We start from the raw sequence: 11889 nt of genomic DNA, 5'->3' as shown, positions 1-11889 counted from the left end.
TATTGCGAGGGCGAATACGTAAATGCACGGTTAGAGATTTGTGTATAATCGAATAGGTACCATCATAAACCATAGCTACAGATCGTTTCAACGTATAGTTTCTATGGCGTTATGTTGGCTCCCCTGTCTATCCAAGTCATTGGCACCATATTTGCATAAGAAGACGCAGATTTTGTTTATGAATTATGAATGAATGAAATGAAAATAAACAAAATCTGCGTCTTCTTATGCCAATATGGTGCCAATGACCACCCAATGACTTAGACAGACAGGGGAGCCAACATAACGCCATAGGAACTATTCGTTGAAACGATCTTAGCTAGATATTTGTCATCTTATGGTATCTACTATTTATGTCTGTACCAAATATGTGGAACTAAACAAACTGAATAGAAATGAATTGGACTTTACTGTAAATAATGAGATCCTGTTCACAGGCAGTTGTGGTTCTAAAATACATGAATTTGCAGTGGTATGTGTTTAATGAAACTGCTATACCTACCCCTTCCAAGTTAGCTCGCTTCCATGTTAGACTGAATCATCACTTACCATCAGGTGAGATCGCAGTCAAGTCCTAACTTGTATCAGAATTTAAAAAATGTTATATAACAACATGAACGTATCGTATAACGTACTCGTTCCGGTAAAGTTCTACCGAAACGAGTTGCACGCAGTGGTCGAAACGTTTTGTCATAACTGGAGTTATTAAAACAAATGTTTTTTAAAAATTACGTTTACATACATGCATATTAATAATTATGTTTTAGTAAAATATTTTTTAACGTCTAATAAGTTTAACAACAGCATAAATTATACTTACATGTTTAGTTAAAAAATTTATGGAAAAGTTATATTGTATATGTATATTATAATATAGATGATTATGGATGTTTATTTTTTAAACAAGTTTTACTCTAACTAAATTTTTATTTAAGGTCCAGATAGACGAATGCAAAATTGCAGAGGATGCCGCTGACATAACTGCATCGCAGTCGGCGTGTACCTAACTTTAGTACGGGCACATAGTGTGAACTGCACGTGGAAACAATAGGTGCGATGAAAATGTGGCAAATGTCTAACTGCAATTTTGCACTCGGCTTGCAATCCAAACGGTCTATCTTGACACTTGAATGTCGCCCTGTCCATAATGCATAGTCCAATTCTAAAATAATATGTTCTTCGTTCAACAAGCTTTTATACTTCGGTGGCTAATTTTAGTTACATTTTCTTTTTTTGTTTGTTAAATTATTTGTATAAAAGCAGGTGTTACTTTCCAGAAGTCCATGATATACAAAAAACCAAAAGCTTAATTTGCTATAATCCGCTGAAACAGGCAAATCTGTATGGTGCAAAATAAAACTGTAAAATGCAATTGTGTATTGTAAGGTCTCTTTGTTGTCGAGGCGAAACGTCGAGTGTTTTGGGATTTGTGTGGTGCTGTGTGGTGGTGGTGAGTTTCACTTGGTGACTGGCTTGGACATATTATGTATATGCTACATGTTGCACCATGCAGATTTGTCTGTTTCAACGGATTATGCTTTTGGTTCTTTGTATATTCGATTATTATTTTTCAACAAAGTTTACCCAATCGCGCCGGCGCATATGATTTTGTGATTTACCCGAATCTAATATAAATTATAAATTTTTCAGTTAATTTAGAATCTAGAAGATTTTTTTACAATGATTTTTTGTTTTCTTTGTATATCTACTTAGTATTGCTTGCCATTTCTTAAGCCAATATTTAAAATTAGTCACGATTACAAAATGCGCTAAGGATATGTTTTTCTTTACCTTCTGAATATTTGAGCTTTGAGAATATTTGTGTAAAGAAAAACACTGATAAGGATGTCTATGTGAACTCAAAGGCCATTTTGAAAGCTGGTTCATAGTCAAGATTGATAAATAGCGCCAACTGAGTTTACTCAAAATCTTTTTGGTAGTTACAACTTTCATTAGTGGCTTGGTAGTAGTTTTTACACTACACACTATTTTTATAACTATATTCTTTTGGTTGTAATAGTGGATAAGTAATCAAGTTTTTTTAATGTATTTACTTACTAAATTATTCATTCTTGTGTTCAAAAATGCATATTAAATAAAATAAATAAGTCATGAAATTAAAATTTAACACACTTGTTTTATTTCGTAGTGTATCACTTAGCATTCCTTGTCTTGTTGTTGGTATTTAGAGATTGCAGTAAAAATAAAACAAATATTTGTAATATAACTTACACCTTTATTCATTTATTTACATAACGCACTTTACACAATAAAATTATAATAAACGTGCGTTAAAAATTAAGTCCCGAATTTGAGCAAATTATAGGTAGATGATGTGGCAACATTAACAGAATTGGTGCATAAAAACATGAATAGGTAAAAAGTAGGTACTAAATTAACAAAAAAGATCTTCTCCCATGTAAATAAATAGAAATTGTTACATAATGTATTCAAGCCACAACTGTTTAGTGTTGCCACAAGCACTGTCCTATTAAAGGAATGACATAACTTTTATTTTATATTTCAGTACAAATACATTCACAAATTAACATTTAAATCATAACTATTTTTTTTTTAATTTTATTCCAAACAAAAAAACAACGTCGCTAGTTTAGGTAATACAAATCGAATAGTATCAAATTTATAGGTCTTTAGTATAATTTACATAGTTTTTATAGAGTAAAGGTACTTGATTTATACACGTCAACTGTTTGTCAGAAATACCATGTAACTATAGGCAATGTGTAAATTTTTATTAGTGAGGTCCCTACAATATTAATACACTATAATCAAACTAATCAATTCTACATTCGTTTAAAAAACATATTTATAACAAAATACAAACTTTTAAGTTCAATTTTTTTATACAGCAATATTGTTTTAAGTAGACCTTTTGTCAACATGGAAAACTATGTGAAAAAAAATCAGTGTTTTCAGTATATGTACTATATTATTTAAGATATAGTATATTGTCTTAATATATCGTTATAATTATCACGTCAAATTATTTCACATCCATGCACAACAGTCAAAAGTAAATATTTAATCATGTCAAAGAATAGATACATAAATATCTTTACATGATATTATGTAGGTAGATTTAAGTTGAAAATATATCAATCATCATTGGGATTTATTTAACTATATCAAAAAATTTGTATCACTCAATAGTTTAGGCAGTAGGATTATTATTTTGATATTATTATTGCTAATTTTGTGATATATTTTTATAAGAATCAAAATGACGATCGTGCTATCTGAATTATTGTTATAATTGTATGTGATTGTAAGACAAGTAACAAGATAATATAATATATGATTCACGTTATAATATGACTAAAATTAAACTAATACCATTCCTTGATAGATTTAAGGCTAAGAAAAAAAAGTAAATGGTAAAAAAGTACACCTAGACCTAAGGATGGATACAGACTAGTCTATCAGTAAAAATAATGTACATTTTAGGTATTTAGTAATAAGATAAATTAAGATAAGATTTTTAAAGTAAATAAGTACCTACCTACCTATTGTTTTTTTACCTTTAAAAAGTCAAAATAATATTTATTTACAAAATAAAACTCAAAATATCGGAAAGTATACTATAAAACTATTTTTTGTTATTATTCAGAGTAAACAGATTGATATCTGATAATTTATAAAAAAATGATAGACGCTCGACTTAGACCAACTTTTTATCTTTTCTTATAATCTTATCTTAATTTACCGCGTATTTACCTACAGTAAACCTTGCGATTCCTTCAATTTTATAACATTTATGACTTTAAAACCTACCTATTTCATCATCCGTGTTATAAAATTTATTTTTGTCTAATTTTTACATTTGCCTTAAAACTGCAAAGTTTTTATTTAATGGCAACCCGAAGCCCGACCGAAGATTTAAAAATATTTACAGTTAAAAAAACAGTCATTCAAACCAAATTCCCGAATGTTATTAAAACTAAATTTGTTCGAATCTTAAATTTGAAATTATCACATTCGTTGAAAGAAAACTTAAAATAAAAAACGAACTATTTAATAGTACCCTATAACGTTAAAGAGGTGGTACCTAAACGAGTAAAAATGCTAAGGAATAAACTAAAATACCATTTTTACCGTAAAATAAAGTTGACAAATATAATTTTTTCAAGATCAAAAGTAAATAATATCGAATTCGAGTCACAAAACTTAACAAAAATACAAAGTTCTAAATATAGGGGGAGTTTAATTTGAATTTATAATATTTTAAGGCTATTGTTTTTTAATCTATAGGGGTATGAATATAACCGTTTTTTGGCTCAAATTTTCATTTTATTCGTGTCATAGTTTGCAAAATATTATTTTTGTTCAATTTCTTCTAATTTTTGCAAAGATTTCTTTCTCTATTTATGGTAGATTTTTGGTTTGGCACAAATTCATACAACAGTGTTGCAAGAACATTTCACATAAAATACCTTTCTACCGAATTCTACCAATTTGGTAGAAAGTGATAGAAAAAAATCGAGCCAAAAAACGGTGACAAACACGTTTACGAATATATTTAAGAATAATAAAAGCGCAATTTACATGTTATCTTCTATTGTTTAACTCGTAACCATTTTCTTTGCCGGGTATTTTTGGAGGCGGAGGCTTGGCTACCGCGTGACCTTCCAGCCTTAACGTACTTTGACGATGTGACGACCTGGAAGAGACGCATAGGTTTCATTTTAATAATAGGTAAAGATGCTTAAACAAAGGGCTAGCATAAATTCAAGCTACATTTTCACGAATGGTAGGATCGATTGATTACCCTGCATGGGGAAGGTTTAGGTAGGGCAGAATTAATAAATGTCTAGTCCAATGACTTCTATGTATGTCTAGTCCTACATCGTCACGTCTATCCAGTTTCAAAATCGTTTATGTTAAAAAGTACAATTATATAATAAAAATCGACTTTAATAATACATATTTGTATAGAAGTAAGTATGTAGTTATTGCTTATTGTAGTCGGCAGACACGACAATGTAGGACTAGACATTTAGATTTTTGAGACGCTTGAGGTTTTGGTAAGTGGAAGTTTTAGGATACTGGACATTGTGAGACTGGACGTAACAGGACACTGAGCACTAGCATAGGTACTAGAGATTCTAGTATCTACCTACTGCCGGAACCGTCCAGCTGTGGAAATAAAGGCATAACGCATAACTCAGTAAATTCCTGCGGGAGGGGTGTAATGACGACGCGAGAGCTCAGTAATTCGTCAATTTGTGACAACTGTCACCCGCAACGCTCCACTATTGCAGGAGACTCCTCTGTTATGCGCTATACCTATAGCAGGCTGATGGATGGCCAGCTTACCGGATGAGGCAGGTGACTGCGAGGAGGATGAGCAGTATCCCCAGAGCGGAGAGCCCCCAGCCGAGGACCGCGCGTGCGATGGGCGGCACCTTGGTGGCCAGCCGGAGCATCGATGATACAGATTCCGGGAGCTCATCTATGCCCTGCAAGAGAATTAAACAATGTTTAAAAAAACTGCCTATCTAAATATATACATATTTAATTACGAGGAAACAGTGAGAAAACTACTAAATACATTGCTCAAAATATAATCTGATCTTGAACAGTATACGCACACACACACACACACACACATCAACCTTTACTAAATACATATATCTAAATGTCAACTCGACATTTTAATTTCAAGTAAAAATAATTAATTTCAATCACCATAATATAACGTTGCGCAGATAAATTTTGGAGGGAATTTTCAATAGTCTTTATTACTCTATGGTTCGTGATACTTGCAAGTGAAAGAGACGCCATCACTCATCAAAGCGAGATAGAAAATCATTCATCATCTAGGTTATAATTTGGGTAGTAGTGATTGGTGTAGATTGGGCTTACCTCTTCAAACCACAGTATGGGGAAGACGATGTCGGGGAAGTTGGCGACCTGCTTGATGTCCACCACCTGCGACACCGCCAGGTTGATCTGAACGCGCGCGCGCGCCTGCATCGCCGTGCCCATCTCCTGCGGACCACACACACTACACTTATCTTCTGATAACATAATACTTAAGGAAACTTTAGCTGACTGGTTCTTAAAAAACCCGGCCAAGTGCGAGTCAAATTCGCGCACCGATGGTTCCGTACTCAGGTATTTTTCCGACATTTTGCACGATAAATCAAAAACTATTATACTTAAAAATAAATAAAAATCTGTTTTAGAATGTACAAGTAAAGCCCCTTCATATGATACCCCACTTGGTATAGTTATCTTACTTTGCAAATTTAAACACATTTTAAATTTTTTTCTGTGATGTTTAACCACAAATTCACGGTTTTCAGATTTATTACTGTACTTGTGCTATAAGACCTACCTACCTGCCAAATTTCATGATTCTAGATCTACGGGAAGTACCTTATAGGTTTTCTTGACAGACACGACGGACGGACGGACGGACGGTCAGCGCTTTTTTACATGTGAACATATACTTGGGATTTGGGAATACATATTGTTCTATTTGGACGCATTTTTAACGGACGTTAAAAAGCTCTCGTGTAAATGAGGCCTAAGTCAGAACTACACGACATTAAGAAGGTCATCATTAGCCCCCACCAGACTAAAATATAGCGTTTGAATAAATAGAAACTCTTATTACGACGCAATAAAGTGCAATTCAGTTTGCACAGCGCTGCGACATAAAACTTAATAAATTCCTCCCTTTCAATTGCGTTATTACTTATCCCTCTCTCTCACTAAGAGTAACGTGAGAGAGAAAATTTAGAATAAAATCCTAACTGTGCCTGTAGGCATGTTAGCATTTGAACAGGGTAATTATTGTATCGCGATGTCACTTACGGGCTGAATGTCAATGTAGAGGCGATGCTTGTCAGGTACGGGAGGTGAAATGCCTTCCACAGCTTCGCGGAATCTCTCGTCAGCCAAGTAGAAGTGCGGGAAGGAAAGCATTATAGGCGAATCTGTGGAAAATTAATGACATTTTAAAATAGAGATACCAACCTCTCTCAGGAAGGGTTTTGATCCAAGTTCATAGTTCAAGCGAAGCTGATGTGGAATATCATGAACTCGAGGACCGACAAACGATATGTGATGTATTTTAATTTGAGGTCTGCTAATCGATATCTAACGGTGCAAAATAATATACCTACTTATTATGTAATATACCTACTTGTTATGTATATAACACAAGGATAGGGGCATCTAAGCAGGAATCCAATAAACCCTATAGATTTCTATCTAGTACTTACCTACTGCGCACAAGACGAGTAACTCGTCTACTACACTAGATAATATATAGAGTACTAGATACATAGAGGTGGTTGGTCGTGTTGGATAAACTCACCATATTGACATAGGGATACGTTGAATAGCCCGTTGGGGGCGCACGGCGGGCCGGCGGGGCAGAAACACTTGTTATGCTCGTCGTCCGCGAACACGTCCTCTGGTGGGGTGAATCTGAAGCCTTGCACGCCCGCGCTCGATTCTACGTCTTTGAGGTATCTGGAATAGAGGGTATTAAATAAAATAAACCGAATTTTGAAGTGAAACAACGAACTTTACGTTAGGGTCTAAATGCCAAAAAATATAAGTGAGCAAGCCAAAGTAGGTTTTTCAGTTTCTTTTCCTACAGTTTCTTTCCTGTCGTGTGTACCACAAATACCTCAGGCCTTTTCAAAAAAAATATAGGTGCATGACTAATATCCTTGACCTTTCTCTTAGTAGTTATACCCCTAAAGCCCCTAATTTTAGGGCATATAATAAAAAATAGAATTTTCTAAAATATCAAAAATATTTTAAACTCAAAAGAAGAAAGAGTGAATAGGCACTTTCTGGGCAGGCGCGCTCCACCTTAGCCTGCAGGATCGCCTGTTTGGTGTGATTTCAGTCAAGCGCAAGCCTATTAACATATTAAAAAAAATTGTTCAGAGGTTTTATGAAGGAAAAAATTTTTGGGATTAACTTTAGATAATAAGCTTACATGGAAACCACATATTAAAAATATTAAAACAAAATTAGTATCTCTTACTGGAGCCATTCGCAGTATTGTACGTTGCTTACCCCATAAAGTTCGTTATTTAATCTACAACTCACTTATAAAGCCACACTTAGACTACCTAATACAAGTTTGGGGATCAGCAGCTAATACTAATCTTAAAGTACTACAAACGGCACAAAATAAATTGATTAAAGTATTATTTAACTATGATTTTCTAACCTCGACAGAAAAAGTATATAAAGAAACTAAATTAATGAACATAAGTAATACCTACAAATATTACACTTGCATCCTAATCCGAAAATTATTATCAAAAGAAATACACTCAAACATAACCTTTGCAATTAAAAATAAATATCCTCAATTACAACGACTAAGAAGTGCCAACAACATAATCTTACGCGCACCACGAACTAACTATGGTAAACGAAATATTACATTTGAAAGTGCTCAATTGTATAATAAACTTCCTAAAAATATTAAAGAGTGCAAAAGTATACACACTTTTAAAAAACTACTAAAAACCCATTTTATGAATAAGCCTTAAACTATAAAAATAACGAAACAAAAATAACTAAGAACTTGTCAAATATAAATAATATTTTTTCATGTCACATCTAGTTCGTTTATGAATCTATGTAATCTATATAGTGAGTCAGCTCAGTCAGCTCAGCCGTGGCTCGCGCTGACTATTGGACCTCGCGCGCTCGTATATTTTTTGTTGCGATGGTACTTTAAGAATTTAAGTATAAATCTACCCACTAGTGTAATATTATAATATTATTATGTATTAGAAGTTAGAAATTGAAATAACATATCTTAATTGTCTACTAACACATCTATAATAATTGTGCGCTCTAAAATGTAATTTTGAACTCTGTAACCATAGCCTGTAAGTTTCATATAAGTGGAAATTCCTTTATGGAACTAATAAAAGTCTTAAACCAGAAAAAACTGTGGCAGAGGAATCCAAACATTTATGTAGGTAGGCATGTATAACTTATGAGCCGTGTGAGTTCGTATTACAAACAAACACGCAGATTGTTGAATAAAGCATTTCATAATAACAACAATCCAGAACACCCATTGTCTTGTTTCGCTTCTTGTTACGCGGTGATTATAAACATTAGTCAATGTAAAGTATACTTACAGATGTTATTGTATGTAGATACAAAATTAGATGGCCTGCCACATTTAATGGTATATTTTTTTATTTATTTATTTATTTATTTATATAGTCCAGGACACCCATTGTCTTGCTTTGCTTACGCGCGCGGTGACTATAAACATTAGGTATAGTCAATGTAGATATATAGTAATAATATATACCTATACCTACCTACAGATATTATTGTATAGAGATAAAGCTAAATTAATGTTATCTATAAAGTCGGATACCTGTATATTTAATTAAAACAGAGATGCGGTTCATGAGTTACAACTTACAGTCCAGTGACAGACAGATAGACGGACGGACAGCGGACGCTTAGTAATAGGGTCAATTCGGCAACTTTCAGGTGCGGAACTCTGACAAACATTCTAGCATTTTGTTTTTAGAATTACCCCATAAAGAGTAGGTTTCTTTGAACCTATAGAGGCGATTTTAAAAATTGCTTTTAGGACGATTATTTAGGCTATAATATCTCTCCTCAAAGATCTTCGAAATCAAAGGAACTAGGAACTTATCGGAGGGGGTAAAAGTCTACACAGATCCTTGTCATAGACGGCAAGGGTGTCATTCCTGGTGATACGGGGATGGAACATGAAGTCCTGAGGCATCATCTTGCCTGGAGATGCGGTTACATTCATTCTTCACTGGGGCAGTCGTTCGCGATGGTTGTAGGCTGTAGCGTTGAGAGATTGCGACTAAGGATATTATAGGAACTTACCGGAGGGGTAAAAGTCTACACAGATCCTTGTCATAGACGGCGAGGGTGTCATTCCTGGTGATGTGGGGAGGGAAGATGGAGCCGTCAGAGCCGGCGATGCTGTTACACTCGTCCGTGCTCCAGTGGGGCAGGCGTTCGCGATGGTTGTAGCGTTGGGAGATTGCGATCAAGGATATTATAGGAACTTACCGGAGGGGTAAAAGTCTACACAGATCCTTGTCATAGACGGCGAGGGTGTCATTCCTGGTGATGTGGGGAGGGAAGATGGAGCCGTCAGAGCCGGCGATGCTGTTACACTCGTCCGTGCTCCAGTGGGGCAGGCGTTCGCGATGGTTGTAGCGTTGGAAGATGCCGTACTTCGTGATGTCAGAGCCGCCGCTGAACATGGTTACTACGTCTGGCGAAGTGCCGTTTTTCTGGAATAATGGAATAAATCTTATAAGACACTACCAAACTGTCATGGGGTGCAAAATAACAACGGCAGATATTATGGACATTGGAGATGTAGGTATTTAAGCTTCGGATTGACGTACCCGATCATCTAGAACTGGTTGTTTATACAAGTTGATAACATTGACTCCGGTGTAATTTGTGAGCGGGAATGACGTCCACAATAAAGTTACCTACCTACTGCAAAAGCCGACGATCACAGACACGCTAATAGTTACTGGTTAGTGGCTAATTAATTCACAAGATGATGCAAAACATCTTGAACAATCCTGTATAATAAGATTTGGATCCGAGGAAAAACTGGAATAGATAGAGAACTCTGCAAGTCTCGGCTGGGTCAATTTGGAAATTTATAATTTCTTCTGGTCCTTCCACCGATTTAGCCTCTCGACACAATATCGCGTAGGTTTAAGTAATAAATCTGCCATACCCCTTCTAGATGAACGCACTTTCATCTTAAGATTTGATGTTAACTTGGTATCAAGTAATTGGGAGTTACGGGTAATGCAAACAAGGACGCTATCTTGAACGAAATCAAACTTACCCCATAAAAGAGTCCAAACTCCTCATATGGGAGCTTCTGTTCCTTCGGCACCACGTCTTTGGCCAGTTTCAGCAGCGGATCTTCGTATCCCCAGAGCAGTTGCCCCACAGACACTTCCACGAAGGGTTTGATCTTGAGGATGTCCATGATGGAAGCCATGGCAAGCCGGAGGAATCGTGCGGCGTGCTTTGATTGAGATGTTGCACTCTGTGGACAAAAATGAACACCTTGTCATGTAGTGCATTACTATAATTATACCATTTCATTGTCACCTCAGTTTAGGAGGTTCTAAGTCAAATGTTCGTATCAATAGCGGTTTTTCAGAACAGGTAGGTAGTTAAATTTTCTATAGAGCTTTAGAGCAAATATTTTTTTTTTCTTTTTTATAATTCTTCACACGCCTGACTGATGAGAAAACGTGCATTTCGCAGAAAAAATCTGGAATGTGTCTTTGAGGAATCATCGTACGTTACCGCACCTACATAATAATTCAATAGAATGTATAAGGTTTGCGAGGGTTTGGGCTCAGAATACACAAATTGGGTTCATTTGGTACATACCTATAGTAGATATAGATACCAATACTGATTACAAAACTTTGTTTTGGCCTCGTGACTTTGGCTTTGTTTTGTTTGGTCAATAATAGCATTGATTGATATTATAAACCATTGGTTTTTTATTATTGATATTAATAGAAAAGTTTTTTTCAATGTAAATAATTTTATGCAGTAGCCAAATTTTCGATGTCAGATAACTTCCGCGGTAAGTATCTACATACCTACTTCCTGAGTCACAAGGTGACCTCGTAGGACAAGCATACCGAAAATGGTTAAGAGGGATTTAATTGTAGTAAAATAATGCAAGGTGGTTATTTATTAAGTTTCCGTGAATGGAATACTAAAGGTGAGCCTGGGTTATTGACATCCTTGACATCGCATTTATTATAGGTTTTTATTGACCTAGGACCAAACCTAGCAGTAGATTATCTATACTAATAAATAAAATTG

The 11889-nt window shown here is 35.0% G+C and overlaps 1 protein-coding gene across 3 annotated transcripts in view; it reads right to left on the bottom strand.

Annotated features, from left to right (window-relative positions):
* Positions 1 to 2213: 2213 nt before the first annotated feature.
* The window catches only part of LOC123870747 (scavenger receptor class B member 1), a 117154-nt gene continuing 107478 nt past the window's right edge, over positions 2214 to 11889 (bottom strand). For all 3 annotated transcript variants that reach the window (XM_045914148.1, XM_045914151.1, XM_045914149.1), the window contains 7 exons: positions 10883 to 11089; positions 10078 to 10304; positions 7346 to 7503; positions 6841 to 6962; positions 5884 to 6009; positions 5335 to 5477; positions 2214 to 4678 (listed from right to left, as the gene is read on the bottom strand). In XM_045914148.1, coding sequence (XP_045770104.1) covers positions 4567 to 4678; positions 5335 to 5477; positions 5884 to 6009; positions 6841 to 6962; positions 7346 to 7503; positions 10078 to 10304; positions 10883 to 11089 — 1095 coding nt within the window. In that variant the 3' untranslated portion in view covers positions 2214 to 4566. The remainder of the gene's footprint in view (positions 4679 to 5334; positions 5478 to 5883; positions 6010 to 6840; positions 6963 to 7345; positions 7504 to 10077; positions 10305 to 10882; positions 11090 to 11889) is intronic.

Source organism: Maniola jurtina, chromosome 13, assembly GCF_905333055.1.
Source record: "Maniola jurtina chromosome 13, ilManJurt1.1, whole genome shotgun sequence".
NCBI lineage: Eukaryota > Metazoa > Arthropoda > Insecta > Lepidoptera > Nymphalidae > Maniola > Maniola jurtina.
Note: the sequence above shows the minus strand (reverse complement) of the source record. Positions and strands in the feature narration are given on the sequence as shown.